Source organism: Leucopleurus acutus (genome assembly GCF_964270905.1).
Source record: "Leucopleurus acutus genome assembly, chromosome: 21".
NCBI lineage: Eukaryota > Metazoa > Chordata > Mammalia > Artiodactyla > Delphinidae > Leucopleurus > Leucopleurus acutus.
This window is the reverse complement of record NC_139163.1, coordinates 30,547,354-30,567,632: the sequence shown is the minus strand read 5'-3', so window position 1 is coordinate 30,567,632 and position 20,279 is coordinate 30,547,354. Positions and strand designations below refer to the sequence as shown.

Here is a 20,279-nt window from a genome sequence, read left to right as displayed (position 1 = left end):
CACTCAAAAAGATGATGAAAGAATATTCCTTTGAGAAACAATTTCACACAGAGAAGAAGTAATTTAGTTATTATCTACTTTGTGCCTTCACAGATATTTGGGATAACATAGATTCAGTCATCACAGGACAAAATGAAATAATAAGAATACTGAGCTAAAAGGTCATTATTGGAAACATTTACCAAGCACTCTTCTAGGCAACTGGTGTGTAGTGAAACGTAGACCAAGTGCCTGCTAGGGGCAAAAAGTATAAACATCAGGAAATAGGTATATGAAATAAGTCAGATAGTTATTGGAATGATGAAGAAAAATAAAACAACACAATTTACAGGGAATAAAAGACACTGTTTTAGAAGAGAAGACATTTATTTAAAAAAAAAAACTATAGCTAAGATTGGTAACAAGGCAAGGGTACCCACTCTCACCAGGTCGATTCACATTGGGCTGAATTTATTTCAAGTGCAATTAAGCAAGAAAAAGGAATTACACAAAAATAGATGGAGAGGAAAACATAAAGCTGTTCTTATTCATGGACAACAAGATATTGTTTACAGAAAATCTTAAGTAATCAACAAATAAAATCTCCTGGAATTTCTGTTGAGTTTAGGAAGTTTGCAGCACACAAAGTCAACATACAAAAATTATATTTCTATGTACTAGCAATGAGCACTCTGAAAATGAAATTAAGAAAACAGTTCTTTTCAAAATAGCAAAAAAGAATAAAATGTTTAAGAATAAATATAACAAAACAAGTACAAGACATGTAAACTGTAAAATACCATACATTGCTGGGGAAAATTAAAGACCTAAATAAATGAAGACATATACCAGATTCAAGAATTAAAAGACTCAGTATTGTTAAGATGGTAACTCTCCCAAAATTGACTATTTATAATACCCAAGATATGGAAGCAACCCAAATGCCCATCCACAGATGAATGGATGAAAAAGATATGGTATAGAATATTACTCAGCCATAAAAATGAATGAAATTCTTCCATTTGCAGCAACAAGGATGGATCTAGAGACTATCATACTAAATGAAGTAAGTCAAACAGAGAAAGACAAATACTGTATCGTATTTGTCATACTAAGTGAAGTAAGTCAAATAGAGAAAGACAAATACCATATGGTATCGCTTATATGTGGTAACTAAAAAATAGTACAAAAGAACACATATGCAAAACAGAAGTAGACTCACAGATATAGAAAACAAACAAGGGGTTACCAAAGGGGAGAGGGAGGAGGGGAGGAGCAAGTTAGGAGTAGGGCATTAAGAGATATAAACTAGTATGTATAAAACAGATAAGCAACAAGGATACAGTAAATATATAGCACAGGGAATTATAGCCATTATCTTGTAATAACTTATAATGGAATATAATCTGTAAATATACTGAATCACTATGCTGTATACCTGGAACTACCATAATGTTGTAAATAAACTATACTTCAATTTTTAAAACTCTCAACAGTTTTCATAAAAATTGGAAATTTGATAATAAAATATATATGAAACTACAAAGGACCTAGAATAAACAAAACAATTTGGGAAAAGATGAAAAAACTTGGGGATTTGTACTACCTGATTTCAAAATTGTTTTTAAAGTATTATCAGTGATACTAAAATTTTAAAAAAGCCTTTTTCTTCAGTAGTCTCTCTCTCAGTGGGGCATAGTTTCACTTATTTGTGACTTGATGTCTTTCTAAATTAAAAAAAGATACATTTTTAACTTGAATTGTACTGTTCATCCTTATATTGTATAATGCCAGTATCAAGGCACTTAACTTTAAATAGAATCACTAAAATCACACAATTCATATGGCTTGTCCCCAGAGGGCACCTTCAATCTAGCCAGCAGAGAAAAATACAAGCCAGACTCTGGAAGGTAGGAAGGAGGAAGAGAATGTCCCCAGGCATGGAGAGGCCTGAGGGAGTGCTGGGTCTTATTTTGGCTTGTGTTCCATCTGCACTTGAAAAGAATGCGCATCCTAGTGTAGGATATAGTGTTCTATAATTGTCAATTAATTCAGTTTGGTTATAGAAATATAAAGTCCCTAACCAAAAAACAATTTTTAAGTATACTGTGTGTTTAATAAAGAAAATGATCTTACACAGCTTTTGGTGACATTGCGCAAACATCTCCTGAACAATGGCAGATCTCAGTATTATCATAACTCATTCCCATGTTAAGGCCAAGCAACTGCACAATACTGAGAGCATATGACTCCAAGGATAAACCCTCTGAATACTAAATATAAGGAAAATAAAAGAAAAATAGTTAGCTAAGAATCTTATTCAGTTATAAAAAGTTACTTACTATAATCAAAAATTCATACATAAAACTCATTTTTTAAACATCTTTATTGGAGTATAATTGCTTTACAATGGTGTGTTAGTTTCTAATTTATAACAAAGTGAATCAGTTATACATATATATATGTTCCCATATCTCTTTCCTCTTGCATCTCCCTCCCTCCCACCCTCCCTATCCCACCCCTCTAGGTGGTCACAAAGCACGGAGCTGATCTCCCTGTGCTATGTGGCTGCTTCCCACAGGATTAAAGACACAGACCTACTAGAGAATGGACTTGTGGATATGGGGAGGGGGAAGGGTAAGCTGTGACAAAGTGAGAGAGTGGCATGGACATATATACACTACCAAACATAAAACTCATTTTTAAAATTCATTAATGCAGCCAAGATACTTAACGTAGACACAATTGTACTAGTTATGTAAGTATTATTAAACACGGATGGATGAGTAACACTACAGTTTAATTTCAAGATACTATTACATAATGACAATACCAGCTATCTTAGCAAATCTAATAGAGTTTAAACACCACACTATATCGCTTCTTTGAATTATTTTAAACAAGATGCTTTTAATCTTTTATTTTAATAATCAATCCTACATTCTCTTTGTAGTATACAGTCTCTAAAATGGGTCCCTGCCTCCTGGTATTTATGATCCCGTGTATCCCCACTCCATTGAGTGTAGGCTGGACTTACTGACTTGCTTCTAATTAACTGAATATAGCAGAAGTGATGGGTCATCATTTCCAAGATAAGTTATTAAAAGACTGACTTCTTGGATTCTATGTCTCTCTCTCTCTCATTCGCTCTGGGGGAAGGTAGCTACTTTGTCATGAAGTAGGCCTGTGGAGAGGTCCTCGTGAGTGAGCTTGGAAACTTTTTCTGAGGTCTTCCAATAGTCACATGACTGAGCTTGGAAGCAAATCCCCTCTGTTTTGAACCTTGAGATAATTACAGCCCTAGTTGACATCTTGTTTTCACCAACTAAGCTGCTCCTAGATTCCTGACCCACAGAACTGTGTTGTTTTCATGTGCTAAGGTTTGGTACAATCAGTTACATAGCAATAGATAACTAATACACCCTCAATGGGTATTGCTGTTTTCCTCTGAAACATTTCTATTATCTGCACAGAAGTTTATAGCAGTTTTATTCATAACTGCCACAACTTGCAAGCATCCATGATGTCCTTCAGCAGGTGAACAGATAAACTGTGGCATGTTTCAGACAATAGAATATTATTCAGCACTAAAAAGAAATGAGCTACAAGGTCATGAAAAGACACCGAGGAAATTTAAATGCATGTTACTAAGCGAGAGAAGCCAACCTGCAGAGACTATATACTATATGACTCCAACTATATGACATCCTGGAAAAAAAGTTATGGAGACAAAAGATCCACGGCTGCAGGTGGGGAGGGGAGAAATTAATTGGCAGAGAGCACAGAGGATTTTTAAGGCAGTGAAAATACTGTGTATGATACCATAATGATGGGCACATATCATTATTTGACCAAATCCGTAGAAAGTACAACACCAACATTGAACCCTAAGGCAAATTATGAACTTTGGGTGATTTTTAATGGGTCAATGTACGTTTATCAATTGCAATAAGTATAACCCTCTGGTGAGTGATGGTGATAACGAAGAAGGTTATGCAAGTGTAGGCGCAAGGGATACATTGATAATCTATGCACCTTCTTCTCAATGGTGCTGTGAACCTAAAACTGCTCTAAAAATAGTAGTTTTTAAAAAGTTGTTGGTACTTGATGGACCAAGAGCAAGATGGCATTGTGAGGGAGTGGCAAGTAAAGCATAGTTCAGGGGAGAAGATTAACTGACCCATGAAGATGTTTCTAAGTTTCCATTCCGCATATTGCCCTGGGTTGCTTGTTGTTCAACCACAGCCACTGAGAGGTAGAAAACAACAATCAGCTGACGCATCAGACACTTCAGTCCACCTTCAGAGCATAGAGAGCAATTTTGTTTACTGGAAGACTGCTTGAACTCAAGCAATCCCTCCTTCCTGCACCCCAGCTTTTGATCAAAAGCAGTTCTTAGGACCAAACAGAAGCCCTTGCCAGGACACACTTTATTCCCTTCATAGTTACAGACAATATTAATAGTAACCAAGGAACACATTTCGTTTCTCAGAAGACACAATGCCACTCTATTGGAAAAGGCATTCAATATAACTTTCATTGTCCCCAACAGGTCTCAGATAGCTGGTTCAATTGAGAGACATAACGGTTTCCTTAAATAATTCCTTTTCAAATCCAACAAATGGACCCTTAAATGGGTGTCTATATTGGCCAAGCTATTAATGTCTCTTAATTCAAGGACCCTTGTCTGACACACACTTCACACAAACTTTAACACATTTTTCCCTTTTCCTTCCCTATATTTAAAGGGGCTTATGTCTGGCCTCCATGTATATGAAGACTCACTGTACAGGAGCCCCTTTAACTATGTCTCCCCTACTGCTGTAAATATTTTATCTTGCCCCACCCCATAAGGGTTGGAGACCAGATCCAGGTACATACCATCCTGAGGTCTATTAACCATAGATTTCCTCCTGGTCCAGGCAGCTGCTAATTTGACATGAGACCCATTTGAGCCTAAACTTCCACCACCACAAAAACAAACGAAAAACAAAAACAAAACCTCTCAAGTGCAGCTGTACAACATTCTGTTGACTGTTCATCTCATTACCATTGATCTGAGTGTTTTTATTGGTTTGCAATCTGGAGGCCCAAATCCTCCAAGTAAGCCATTATTTCAGCCAGACGTGGCAAATGCTGAGGCCCACATGCCACTGAGTTTGGATAATACAAACCTTACAACCAGAAGACTTCACCAGCTTGCCTGTCAACAACCAAACCAACAACTGAGGCAAAAGGCCCATACTGGCTGGCCAAATTAGGGTGCCTGCCTCCAGCATAATTATGGAGCCCTAAACACGGGTATAAATATTTTAAATGGCAAACAACCTGACCTCCTATTAACCACATACACCAAAATCAGGTCATAAAATCTAAAACCTATTTATAACAGAACTCTTCTCATCACCTAATAAGGCAAAACCCTAGACTGTTGGACACTTTTAGATCCAGCCACAGCTAACTTGGGCTGTGCCAGTCAGGCTCTGCACAGATGTCAATATCACTTCTGCTCGCTGTGCACCCACAAGCCCCTCGAGTTAACAGATATTTATAAATTGAAGTCACAGGCCCAACATTGCCTTCAAATTACACAAGTACTTCAGCACCATTTTAATACCACAGAGCCACAAAAATAAAACCTGCGTTCATTTAAGTGGGGATCAGCTTAAAAAGGATATCCTAGCACCACACCCCAAACAACATTGCCCTGGCCCAGGAACTCGCTGCTAGAGATGTTATTACCTCAGATGACATCACTCCAGCTTAAGACCTGCCTGTTGGAGATGACTCTGCATCCTGCACGGAGACAACTTCCCCTCAGACACTAAAACTTCCACCCCAGGCAGGCTCATGGACTGCCTCTCCCAAGGCACAAATTGCACACAAGAAATGTACTGGTTTTCTTACTTCGATATTAGGGACTCTATTGTGTTTCCTGAGCAGCTGTCTGTGTAGCCCATGACAAGGGTATACTTTTTTGTCCTCTATCAAACCATATATCCCTACACTCCATGTCTCTCTGTGCCATTCTAAACACTGGTGGAGATTATTGCTTTCCCTAGGAGTCACCTGCCTTGTATCATGAACCCCTGGACCCTAGGGAGAGGAGCACTCACTCCCCAGTCCCTTCTCCTACTACTCCCACCCTGCATCTCTGACCATGACTACAACCACCTCTTCCCTTTGGGTACATACAAATACCATCAATCTTTATATATACTTTATCAAACTAATCAGCTGATACTCTCCAACAACATAAACTGCCTGACTTGCCACTTTCACCCCAAAATACACCAGGATATTATTGTCAAGAAACACACATATAGAATTTTTAACACAATTTACAACTGCACAAAGATGCTCTTAGAGACTCCAGAAATTTCAGATCTATTTCCTAGGCTAATGTTATACAAATGGGAAATTTAGTTATGAGCTGGTCTACAAGAATTCCTTATACATCTACTTCTGTTTCTCCTTTTTACTCTCATAATAAAATGTTCTCTATGCTGTTTAGCTAAACTTATGCTCTACTCTCTAAAAGTGTCTTATTATGCCAAAGGTTTGATCATATTTCAAACCACAACAAGACTAACTTTATTAACATCACCATTTTCTGTATTCCGAAGCTTTCATATCTAGGGCCTTACCAACCTAGAGGACTGCCCTTCTTAGGGTTATCCAATTACTTCAGATAGTAGACAACTCACCTTTCATATGCAAACCAATCAATCCAGAGCCCATATACCCTACCACCTGACAGTCTGATAAAGTCTGCTTTATCAGACTCACATACACCAGGCCACTATCCACCTGCCAAAATCACACCAAGGCTAGGTACCAGACAACTAAGGACAGCCTCTATGCATCATGGACTGCTGAAACTAGCCAACCCTAGACCTGCTTACCCTGTCTCTCCTGTTTCTTCCCAAAAAAACCACAATAGAGGCTCTTGCCCACATTTGCCCCCTATCTCCTATGCTTCCTGACCAAACCTGGTGCTTCCTTATGTGGCCTCCGCATGGCATGGCATATTTCTTATTTCTAGGGAACTGTATGATAAATTTCTTCCTGAATGACAGTCATTTTCATGTCTGCATGTATTTCCATACCTGATGAAAACATATCCCAGGTAACCTTAAAAAAATCTTTCAATCTAGATTAGTTTCTCCTACTTTAGTTAAGTTAGTTTACTCTAGTCAATTCAAACTAGATTACAACAAAATTAGTTGTAAATGTATACTGTAAACTCTAGGGTAACTGCTTAAAGATTTTTAATGTAATTGATGTTCTAGAAAGGAGAGAAAATGGAATAATATAAAACCACAGAAGGCAATTAAAACCACAGAAGGCAGAAAAAACAAAAAGGAGTGTGGAAGATTTCAAGAAGAAACAAGAAACAAGGATAATGAATAGAAAACAGACAAAATTCAACATCCATTTATGATTTTTAAAAACTCTCAGGTGTGGAGGAAACATACATCAACATAATAAAGGCCATATACGACAAGCCCACAGCTAACATCACATTCAATGGTAAAAAGCAGAAAAGCTATTCCTCCAAGGTCAGGAATAAGACAAGAATCTGAGCTATCACCACTTTTATACAACTCCTAGCCAGAGCAATTAGGCAAGAAAAAATAAATAAAAGAGATCCAAACTAGGAAAAAGGAAGAAAACTGTCACCATTGGCAGATAACGATATTATACAGAGAAAAATCCTAAAACTACACACACACACAAAAACCTGTTATAACTAATATATGAATTCAGTAGAGTTTCTAGACCCACAATCAATACAAAGAAGTCTGTTGTGTTTCTGTACATTAATAATGCACTATCAGTAAGAGAAATTAAGGAAGCATTCCCATGTACAATTGTATTAAAAAGAACAAAATACCGAGGAATAAATTTAACCAAGGATATGAAAAAATTGTACACTGAAAACTAGAAGATGGTGATGAAAGAAATTGCGGAAGACACAAATAAATGGAAAGATATTCCACACTCATGGACTGGAAGAATTAATACTGTTAAAATGTCCATTTTACCCATAGCCATCTACAGATTCAGTGCACTCCCTTTCAAAATTCCAATGGCAATTTTCACAAAAATAATACAAACATCCTAAAATTTGAATGGAAGCACAAAGGACCCCAAATAGCTGAAGCAATCTTGAGAAATAAGAGTAAAGCTGGAGGTATCATGCTCCTTGATTTCAAATTATACTACAAAGCTGTAGTAATCAAAACAGTATTAAATTCTATATTTATGGTGATAGACGTTAACTAGAATTTTTGTGGTGATCATTTTGCAATATATACAAATACCAAATCACTCTGTTTTACACCTGAAACTAATATAATGTATGTCAATTATACCTGAATTAAAAAAATTTTTTTAAACAATATGGTACTGGCACAAAGGCAGACACATAGATCAATGGAACAAAATATAGAACCCAGAAATAAACCCACACTTACACGGTCAACTGATCCATGCCAAAGGAGGCAGTAATATAAAATGGGAAAAAGACAGTCTCTTCAATAAATGGTGGTGGGAAAAACTGGACAGCCACATGCAAAAGAATGAAACTGGACCACTATCTCACACCATACACAATAATTAACTCAAAATGTATTAGAGACTTGAATGCAAGACCTGAAACCATAAAACTCCTAGAAGAAAACACAGGCAATAAGCCCCTTGATATTAATTTTGGTGATGAATTTTTAGATCTGACTCCAAAGCAAAGTCAACAGAAGCAAAAATAAACAAGTGGGACTACAGCACACTAAAATTCTTCTGCACAGCAAAGGAAACCATCAACAAAATGAAAAGGCAGGCTACTAAGTGGGAGAAGATATTTACAAATCATATCTCTGAAAAGGGGTTAATATGCAAAATACAATACTGATACAACTCAATAGCAAAAAGAAAAAATCAGATTAAAAAATGGGCAGATTATCTGAATAAACATTTTTCCAAAGCAAACATATAGATGGCCAACAGCTACATGGAAAGATGCTCAACATCTGGGTATATTCCCAAAGGAAATGAAATCAATATCTTGAAAAGATATCTGCACTCCCATGTTCACTGTAGCATTATTCAAAACAGCCAATATATGGAAACAACCTAAATGTTCAATCATGCATAAAGAGAAAAAAGACAAAAAAAAAAAGAAAAAAAAGAAGGAAATCCTGTCCTTTGAGACGGCATGGATGAACCTGGAAGACATCATCATTCTTAGTGAAATAAGCCAGATACAGAAAGATAAATATGTATGATCTCACTTACATGTTGAAACTAAAAAAGGCAAATTCATAGAACCAGAGAGTTAGAGTGGTCATTGGCAGTGACCAGAGGATGGGTCAAAGGGTATAAACTTTCATCTTTATAAGATGAATAAGTTTGGGGATATAATATACAGCAATGTGCTTATAATTAATAATACTTATTGTATACTTGAAATCTGGTGAGTAAATCTTAAGTTTCTCACCAAAAAACAAACGAAAAAATGGTATCTATGTGAGTTGATGTGTGTGTTAACTTGATTGTGGTAATCATTTCAAAACGTATACAAAGATTAAATCTTCACATTTTACATCTTGATAAAAATCATGTCATACAACCTAAATGTATATACTTTTTATTTTTCAGTAAAGCTTGAAAATAAGATATACATAAAATAAATGGAAGACAAAGTAGATTAAAAATGAAAAATTTCACAAAAGCATTGGAATTTATAAACAAAATAAATTAAAAACTGTAGAACTGGAATAAAAGGAATATCTGAAATAGCAGAATAGAGTATTACTGAACAGAATTAAAGATCATAGAAAATACTCAAACTGAAGAACAAAACAAACTGAACAAAAAAAGAATTAAAAAAAAAAAGAACAACAGTGACATATGGTACATCTTTTAAAGGACTAATGTATGTTAATTAGAGCCTAACAAGAAAAGGTAAGATAATGGGACAAAAATAATATCTGAAGTACAATTATAATGGTTGAGAATTTTCCAACACTAATAAAAGACATCAGGCAATATTTTCAAGAAACCCTACTAACACTAAAGGAGAAATACAAAGAAAAATGAGTCTAGGTCCATGATGTCTCTGCAAGAACTGTCTTATTCCCAGCTCATCCTTGTTCTAGGATGTAGTTCTTCTAATTCTCAGTGAAAAGTGTCACAATGATGCTTAACATTGACTGGCCTTGATCTCCCACTTTTTGCTCCTCTCGACCTTGAGTCTGTCAAAAATAACCTTGGTTTAGCGCCCTCAATCATCTGGTTGAAACAAACAAAAATTCCCTGATGGAAGGTAAGAGCAACTAGACTCTAAATTATTTACATGAATAATTTTTAAATGGCCAAAATGCAATTACAAATAACCATATCCAAAAAGAAAAAAAATACAGCATGAATGAGAATTAACAGGAGTGCCAGACAGCAGAAAACCAAAAGGGGCTCCACGTATTTAAACTATCAGATACATTATTTAATTTAACTATGCAGTATAAAAAGGCAAAATACAGTATAGCCTATGCCATGGTCTGTTGTAAAAGTAAAACATAAGTATATGCCTATATTTCCATAAGAAACATTGGAGAAATTTCTTAAGAATCTGATGAAATGGGATGATGGATGATTATATGAGAGAATAAAACTTTTCAGATTATACTGCAAACCAGAAGACAGTAAAGTGGCATTTGTACTAAAAGAAAAATTTTGGTAGTCTAGGGTTCTATAGTCCAGTGAAAATAATCTGAAAAATAAAGTAAAATAAAGACATTGTCAAATAAATGAAAGCTAAGAGAATTCAATGTCTGTAGATCTAATACTACAAAAAAAATCATTAAGTAAATTCCTCAGAATGAAGGGACATGATTCCAGATGGAAATCTGGATCTGCACAAAGATTGCAAAATGCTACAAATGGCAAATGAGTAAAAGAAATATACAATACTATTATTTCTTTCCCTAATTCCTTCAAAAAGCATTTGACAATATAAAGGGGGAAAAATCATAATTGTATTACAGGGATTATGTATATGTAGTAGTAAATATATGGAAATTCAACAAAAAAAGGAAAGGTGTAAAATGGAATTATAGTACTGTAGAACCCTTACATTTAGTGATATAAGAGCACATCCAATAGACAGTCATATGGTAAAGACATCTATTTTACTAGGACTAAAAGGGAGAAGGTAGGAAAGGAAGATCAAAGGAGAAAAACAGAAGCAACAAATGGGACACAAATAACAAGATGGTAGCCCTATACCCAAACTTAATAATTATATTAAATGTGAATGGGCTAAATATTCCAATTGAAAGCAAAGGTTGTCAGGATGGATTTGACAAAACAAATGTAACAATAAAAACAGATGCACTGATTATAGAAGAGGCACTCTAAGTATAAAGTGGTAAATGGTAGTGGTAGTTAGAAGTAAAAAGGTGGAAAATATTTATATACCATGCAAGCATCATAAAGTTGATGATGTTGTACTGATGTTACATTTCACAATGAAAAAAAAGAGTCAATGTATCAAGAATATGTAGCCATCCTAAATATTTATACACTTAAAATTAAAGCTTCCAAGTATGAATCAGAAATTGATAGAACTAATTGGAAAAACAGGTAAATCCACATTAATTAGAGCCTTTAACACTAATATCTCACTAGTTGAGAGAACAAGTTGACAAAAGTCAGAAACACTGTCAACCAACTAGACATAGTAAATATTTCTAGAATACTATACCTAACAACTGCAGGATGAATACACATTTTTCTCAAGCACAGTTGAAAAAATAGGCCAACATACACTATATGCTAGGGCATAAAGCAAGTCTGAATAAATGAAAAAGGATTAAAGTAGTACAAAGTATATTCTCTGACAAGTGAATTAAAGTATGAAAAGTCAGCAAAAAGATAATGCACAAATATTTAGAAATTTAGCAACACACATGTAAATCTCATAAGCCAAATGAGAAATGAAAGGGAAATAAGAAAGTACTTTGAACAATTAGAAAGCATCAAAAGATCCAGAATACAGCTAATTTTACACAAAAAAGAATTCATAGCTTTAAATCTCTATAGTTTCTAAAGATTTAAAATAAATCTATAATCTAAATTTCTGTTTTTAAAAGCCAGGAAAAAAAACATTATAAATCCAAACAAATTAGAAGAAAGAAATTAATAAAGAGAAAGAGTCAATTAAGTAGAAAACAAACATCAGAAAGAATCAACAAAGTCATAATTTGGTCCTTTGAAAAAATTAAAGAGTTGATAAACCTCCAGGAAACCAATCTAAAAGTAGGATGAGGAAGAGGAGAAATATCACTATAGATCCAACCACAGAATAAGAGAATACTATGAGCAATGTATACCGATCAAGTTGATTACACAGATGAAATACACACATCCCTTGAAAAACATAACTCACGAGCACTTACACAGGAATATATAAACAAATTGAATATACCCATAACCGTGCAATAAATTGATTTCTAAATTTAAAAATTTCCCACAAAGAAAGCTCCTTTCCTACACTGTTTCACTGGTGAGTTCAGGAGCAACACAAGGATGTCCTTTCTCATCATTTCTATTAAACACTGCCCTGGAAGTCCAAGCAAGGTAAATAAAGAATGAGAAAGAAGCAGTAAAACTGTTCACAGACATGAGGGCGTTTAATGAAAACCTAAAGGAATATGCCCCCCAGAAAGATAGTGATGTCATCAAAATGGAGACATCCCTGACTTCAGTCCCCCTCACAAGAAGACCAACTAACAACTATCCTTAAATAAGACACCACTGTGAAAATCCCAGAACCTGGGGGTGAGGCTGAAGCATGTCCCTGGAGCACAGACTAAGAAAGACCACATTAGAAGGGTAAGAGGAGCATGAGAAAGAAAAGAGGAATGGCTCCACTCTGACTACATTGCCTTCCCCAGGCACTGCACCAAGAGGGCCCCCCAGACCTACAAATCCTCCAATGAGGAAACAAGAGCCCAAGCTGGAAATCCAGCTCCCACAGCATTGTGGAACACTTCCTAGGAGATTCAATGAGGTCGAACCTCACAGGATCACTGGGGGAATCTGTGGGGCTTGACCACTGGTAATTAGCTAGAGATGGGAGAAGAGGGGGGACAGGTGTATAGCAACCAGTGCACAGATCTTGGCAGATCACAGTTCTGCTTGCAGCAGTGCCTGAGCAGAGATCCCAGCCAGTGGCTCTGCCCATCTTTAGAGCTGAGCCAGTGGCCCTGTCTAGCCAGGGAGCTTGGCTGGCAGTTCTGCCTAATTTGAGTGCCCAGGCAATAAGCCAAACCATACCAGCCCTGGACCCCATCCTATAGCCATGCTTGAGCAGAGAGCCAAGTCAGCCGTCCTGCCAACAGTTAAGTATAGCCTATGGCCCTGTATAATAAGAGAGCCTGAACAATGACCAAAGATATCCTTGAAGCCCAGCCCATGGTATCAGCTAGCAGCAAAGCAGAGCCTAATGGCCAGCTCCAGCCTATCGTCTTGCCTGACTGCTGAACAAAGCCTGCAGATTCAACCAGGCAGGGAGCCTAGCTAGTGACTCTGCCCAATTGTGGAACATAGCCTACAGGCCCACCCAATGCAGAAGCCTAGACAATGACCCTGCTCTGATGCGCAGTGCAGTCTCTAGAGGCTGCACTCTGGAAGCCCCTCCTGACAAGAGTGCCTGCCCAGGGACCTTGTCCAACAGCACAGCACAGCCAGAGACCTACCTGATCATGAGGTCTAACCTGGGGCCCTGCAAACTTAGGGGTATAGCTTGGGCCTCACCTAATTTCAGAGCACAGCCTAAGGCCTTGTCAACCACAAAGCCCTGCCTAGAGCTCTACAAAGTACTGCCAGTGGCACGATCCAATCACTGAGCAGACACTTACAACTCATCAGACCAGGAATGATTGTGGAGCCCAGCCATGGCCCTTATCCAATGGCAGAGTCCAAACAGTGGCACCACCTTAAAAGGAAACACAGCCTATGACCTCGTCTGACGAGATGTGATTGCAGAGCACAGTTAGTGAAGGCCCACCTGACCATGCAGCAGAGCCAGCAGCCCAACCTAATCAGAGAGCACATCCAGTAGACCTGCTTGAATGCAGAGCCCAGCCAGCAGGCTCACTCAGCCACAGTGTCTAGCCAGTGACAAGTCTGCTGACCACAGAGCACAAGTAGTGCCCTCACCCAAATAGAGACCCCCGCATAGTAGCAAGCCCCGCATATCCATGACACTACCAGCTGACCCATACGATAACCCATGTGGTGAAGGTCTATGCCTGCTGAAGTGTATCTGTAAAGTGTGGAAGAGGAGAGTGCTTGCTAAAGTGCACAGATACCAACGCAAGGAATCAAGGATCATGAAGAATCAGGAAAACATGATACCACAAAGGAAACTAATAAAGCTCCAATAATTGAACCTAGTGGAAAGGAGATGGATAAAATGTCTGAAAGAATTTAGAATAATCCTCAAAGAATTTCAGTGAACTACAAGAACGGACAACTACACAAAATTAGGAAAACAATGCACGAACAACATGAGCAGTTCAACAAAGACATAAATCCATCCAAAAATAATCAAAGAGAAATCCTAGAGCTGAAGTATATGATGACAGAAATGAAGAATTCAACAAAGAGCTTCAACATCAGACTAAACTAAGCAGAGAAAAGAATCAAAGAACTGGAGGATAGGTCATCTGAAATTATCTGGTCAGAGGAGCAAAAGGAGAAAAGAATGAAAAAGGATGAAGAAACCCTACAGGTTTTATGGGACATGATCAAAATAAATAATATATGTATTACGGGAATCCAGGGATAGAAGTCTATTTAAAGCAATAATGGCTAAAAACTCCCCAAACATTGGGAAAGAAACAGACATCTAGATTCACGAGGCCCAAAAGGACCAAATATGTTGAATCCAAAAAGGGTTACACCAAGGCACATCATGATAAAATTGTCAAAAGAAAGCAGCAAACAAAAAGCAACTTGTCACATGAAAAGGGAATCTCCATAACTGGATTTCTCAGCAAAAACTTCGTAAGTCCACAGAGAGTGGGCTGATATATTCAAAACACTGAAAGAAAAGATGACTGTTAACCAAGATACTACACCAGCCAAAGCTGTCCTTAAGAAATTTAAGATTTTCTCAAAAACCAAAGCTGAGGGATTTCATCACCACTAGACCTGTCTCACAAGAAACGCAAAGAGGAATTCTTCAAGCAGAAATAAAAGGATGCTAAGTAACATCATAAAAACATACAAATGTATAAAACTCAGTGGTAATGGTAAATATAGAGTCAAAGTATTCTCTAATATGGTAATGGAAATACATAATTCACTAACAACTCTCATTTAAAAGTTTACAAACATGTTAAAAATAACCATAACTAAAACAATTTATTATTGTATACACAATATAAAAAAGATGTAAATTTTAACACCAATAAACTTAAAATGCGATTGCGGGAAAGTAAAAGAATAAAGTTTCTGCTTGCTATTAAAGTTAAGTTGTTATCAGCTGAATATAAGATGCTATCAATGTATTTTATGTAAGCCTCATGGTAACCAAAAAGGGAAAATCTGTAGTGGGTACACAAAATATTATGAAAAAGAGGTCAAGCCATACCACTACAAAAACTCATCAAGTCACAAAGGAAGACAGCAAGAGCAGAAACAAGAAATAAGCAAAACCGTCAGAAAACAATTAACAAAATGGCAATAGTAAGCTCTTACCAATCAATAATTACTTTAAGCATAAATGGATTAAATTCTCCAATCAAAAGACACGTAATGGCTAAATGGATTTTTGAAAATCCAATGATATGCTGCCCACAAGAAACTCACTTAGCTTTAAGAATATATACATAAAGTGAAGAGATGGAAAAAATATTCAAGGAAATGGTAAGCAGAAGAATGGAGGGAGAGCTATACTTATAATACACAAAATAGACTTTAAGCTAAATATGGCCAAAATAGACAAAGAAGGTCATTATATAATGGTAAAGGTATCAATTCATCAAGGAGATTTTAAAATTGTAATTATTTATGCACCCAATATCATAGCACCTAAATATATTAAGCAAATACAAAAAACTAAAAGGGGTAACAAACAGTAATACAATAACTGTCAGGGATTTTAATACCTCACTTTCTATGGTAGACAGATCATCCAGACAGAAAATCATGAAGGAAACAGTGGGCTGGAACAACACTATACACCACATCGACCTAAGAGACATATATATGGAACATTCAATCTGGCAGCAGAATGCACATTCTTCTCAATTGCACAGAGAATATTTTCTAGATTAGATCACATGTTAGGCCACAAAACAAGAGTATCAAAATTATATCAAGTATCTTTTATGAACACAATGGAAATGAACTAGAAATTAATAGCAGGAAGAAAGCTTGAAAACTTACAAATACATGGAAACTGAGCAACACACTCCAAATAACAAATTGATAAAAAAAAAAAAGAGGAAAGGAGAATTTTTTTTTAAATCTTGAGACAAATGCAAATGGAAAGACAATATATCAACACTTAAGGGATGCAGCAAAAGCAATTATAGGAGGGATGTTAATAGCAATAAATGCATACATCAAGAAAAAATAAAGATCTCTAGAGAGTCAAGATGGTAGAGGAGCAGCAGGACGTGGGATTCGTCTCTCCCTGCAAATGCATCAAGAATACATCTACCAATGGAACAATTCTCACAGAGCACTGGCTGCACACTAGCAGAGGACCTCGGACACCTAAAAAAACAAGAAAGATCCCCGTGTAACCGGGTAGGACAAAAGAAAGAAGGGAAAAGGAAGAGGAGAGGAAGCAGGATGGGACCTGAACCCCTGTGAGGGGAGCTGAAGGAGAGGAGAGGTTCTCACATCCAAGGGAAGCCCCTCAGCAGGGACATCATTGGGACAGAAGGGGAGCTTCGGGGGCTACTGGAGGAGAGTGCAGCAACCAGTCTGTGGCAGGCAGGACAGAGTGAGACCTACACAGATGGTCCATGCCACAGCCCTGCGCATGCCAGCCTGAGACATGTGTCCGCTGGTGCAGATGGGGGATAGGTGCTGGAACACAGGGTTTGGAGAGCAGACCGGGGGAGGGCACTGCTCCGGCTGTGAGTAAATAGCCTGAGCGGTGGGAATGAGGAAGTCTGCAACCAGTAATTCTTGTGGAGAAAACACCAACGGCCGTGGAAGCGAAGCGCCATTGTTGAGTGACTCACAAGGGGCAGGGCCGCCATTGCAGCCTCACTACCCACGTGCTGGCCCTGACTCCCCAGGCACTAGGAAGGGCCCCTGCCAGGGCCAGCTCTCTCACACCTGCGGCCGCTGGCTCCCCCGCACATCCCATCGCTGCTGGCCCCGTCCCTGCAGGGACCCCACAAGGGCTCCTGCGACCCCAGCTGCTGCCACCTCCATGCCCCCTTCTCACTGGGGTGAACTCGTGTGCTCCAGGGCAGTCTCAGGAGCAGACCCCTGTGGGTGGCCCACACATAGAGGTGGGCTGAAACCACAGCTGTACCCCAGGGGTTGTGCAACTAAGGAAGAAAAGCTGAAATCTCTCCTTGCAGCTGAGCAAACTGCAAATTGACTCTCCTGTGACCAGCTTTGCAAACTCAGTACCTACAGAACATCTGAATGGACGAGCGCTCCTGCAGCCAAGACGGGTCCAGCTTTAGCAGCTGTAGGCTTTGTGGGCACGTACACGTGGGGGGCTGGGGCAGGCCAGAATCTGACCTGTCCCCGTAGCACCCACAGCTGGTCCAGATCCATGATTACTGCAGTCCTGGGGCCTGACTTCAGTGGATCTACTCGGGTGGCCTGGTGAAAACAACGTCCGAGAGACACCAGGGCCAACTGCCGGCACACCCACAGTTAAGGTGGGGCCGAGAGCAGTGCCAACAACAGTGTAACTCGTGAGCTCGCACAACGGGTGAAAGGTGACACAACAGATCACACCCGCAGGTGAACAGCTACAGAGGAGGAATACTCAGTGGCTTCCCTCCCAGCAGGAGTGCTCCAAACCTGCCTACCTCACATCATGGATCAGAAACACAGCTAAGAAGCAGATCTGGGGGCTCTACTCCAACAACTAGGGAGCAGACCCTGCCCTACCAGGGCAGTGGCAACCACAGAGCAAAGGGGAGACCCTGCACAATATCCAGTGCAGGCTCTGGTCACCACAACACCAGTCACACCTCCTGTAAAGGGGAACATGGCCAGCATACACTGAGGAAAGAGATGGAAGACATCTATATGAAAAACAACCCTCGCACCAAAAAATATTAAATCCACACAGGCTACACAGGGACGTTCCCATGTAAAATAGCCCTCCAACACAGTCTGAGGGTCTGGCATCGGGTGGAAGAACCACCAGAGCTTCTAGCCTTGAAGGCCAGCAGGGCTTGAGTGCAGGAGCCCCACAGGGCTGGGGGAAAGAGAGACTCCACTCTTGGAGGGGGCACACAAGGTCTCAAGTGCACTGGGACCCAGCACAAAGCAGTACCTCCACAGGAATCTGGGCTACATCTACCTAGGGGTCTTGGAGGGTCTCCTAGGGAGGCAAGGTCGACTATAGTTCACTGTGAGGGCAAGGACACAGGTAGTGGAAGCCCCAGGGAATACTGACTGGAGTGAGCTCTCTAGGAAGTCCACATTTCAGCAACAAGACCCGGCCCCATCCAACAAATTGCAGGCTCCAGTGCTGGAAAGCCTCAGGCCAAACAACTATCAAGATAGGAACACAGCTCCACCCATCAGAAGACAGTCTGCCCAAAGTTGTACTGAGCTCACAGCCACCTCAAAACACACCCCTTAACATGGCCCTGCCCGTCAGAGAAACAAGACCCAGCTCCACCCACCAGAGGGCAGGCAACAGTCCCTCCCACCAGGAAGCCTGCAAAAGCCCCTGGACCAATCTCACCCAACAGGGTGCAGACACCAGAAGCAACAGAAACTAGGGTCCTGCAGCCTGTGGAAAGGAGACCACAGAGAAACTTAGACAAATTACCAGTGGCATTTTTCACAGAACTAGAACAAGAAATTTTACAATTTATATGGAAACACAAAAGACCCTGAATAGCCAAAGCAATCTTGACAAAGAAAAATGGAGCTGGAGGAATCAGCCTCCCTGATTTCAGACTATACAAAAAAAGCTACAGTAATGATACTGCTACAAAAACAGAAATATAGATCAATGGAACTGGATAGAAAGTCCACAGATAAACCCATGCACCTATGGTCACCTAACCTATGACAAAGGAGGCAAAAATATACAATGGAGAAAAGACAGTCTCTTCAATAAGTGGTGCTGGGAAAACTGGACAGCTACATGTAAAAGAATGAAATTAGAACACTCCCTAACATCATACACAAAAATAAAATGGGTTAAAGACCTAAATGTAAGGACAAATACTATAAAACTCTTGGAGGAAATCATAAGCAGAACACACTCTGACACAAATCGCAGCAAGATCTTTTTTGATCCACTTCCTGGCGTAATGAAAATAAAAACAAAAGTACACATATGGGACCCTAATTAAACGTAAAAGCTTTTAAACAGCAAAGGAAACCATATACAAAACTAAATGACAATGCACAGAATGAGAGAAAATATTTGCAAATGAAGCAACTGAGAAGGGATTAATCTCCAAAATATACAAACAGCTCAGGCAGCTCAATATCAAAAAAACAAACAACACAATCAAAAAATTGGCAGAAGATCTAAGTAGACAGTTCTCCAAAGAAGATATACAGGCACAACAGGCACATGGGGAGACGCTCAACGTTGCAAATTATTAGAGAAATGCAAATCAAAACTGCAAAGAGGTATCACTTCACACCAGTCAGAATGGCCATCATTAAAAAGTCTACAAACAGTAAATGCAGGAGAGGGTTTGGAGAAAAGGGAACCCTCCTACATTGTTGGCGGGAATACAAATTGGTAAAACCACTAAGGAGAAGAGTATGGAAGTTCCTTAAAAAAAAAGAGAGAGAGAGAGCTACCCAGCAATCCCAATCCTAGGTATCTATCCAGAGAAAACCATAATTCGAAAAGATACATGCACTCTGATGTTCATTGCAACACTATTTACAATAGCCAGGACATGGAAACAACCTAAATGTCCACCGACAGAGGAATGGATAAAGAACATTTGGTACGTATATACAACGAAATACTACTCAGCCATAAAAAGGATGAAATAATGCCATTTGTAGTGACATGGATGGACCTAGAGATTGTCATACTAAGTGAA

The 20,279-nt window shown here is 38.8% G+C and overlaps 1 protein-coding gene across 1 annotated transcript in view; it reads right to left on the bottom strand.

Moving 5' to 3' along the window:
* Positions 1-20,279, bottom strand: part of LOC309977715 (disintegrin and metalloproteinase domain-containing protein 5-like) — a 130,139-nt gene that overhangs the window by 76,608 nt on the left and 33,252 nt on the right. The window contains exon 11 of the mRNA XM_082864005.1: positions 2,116-2,252. Within this exon, the coding sequence (XP_082720131.1) occupies positions 2,116-2,252 (137 nt within the window). The remainder of the gene's footprint in view (positions 1-2,115; positions 2,253-20,279) is intronic.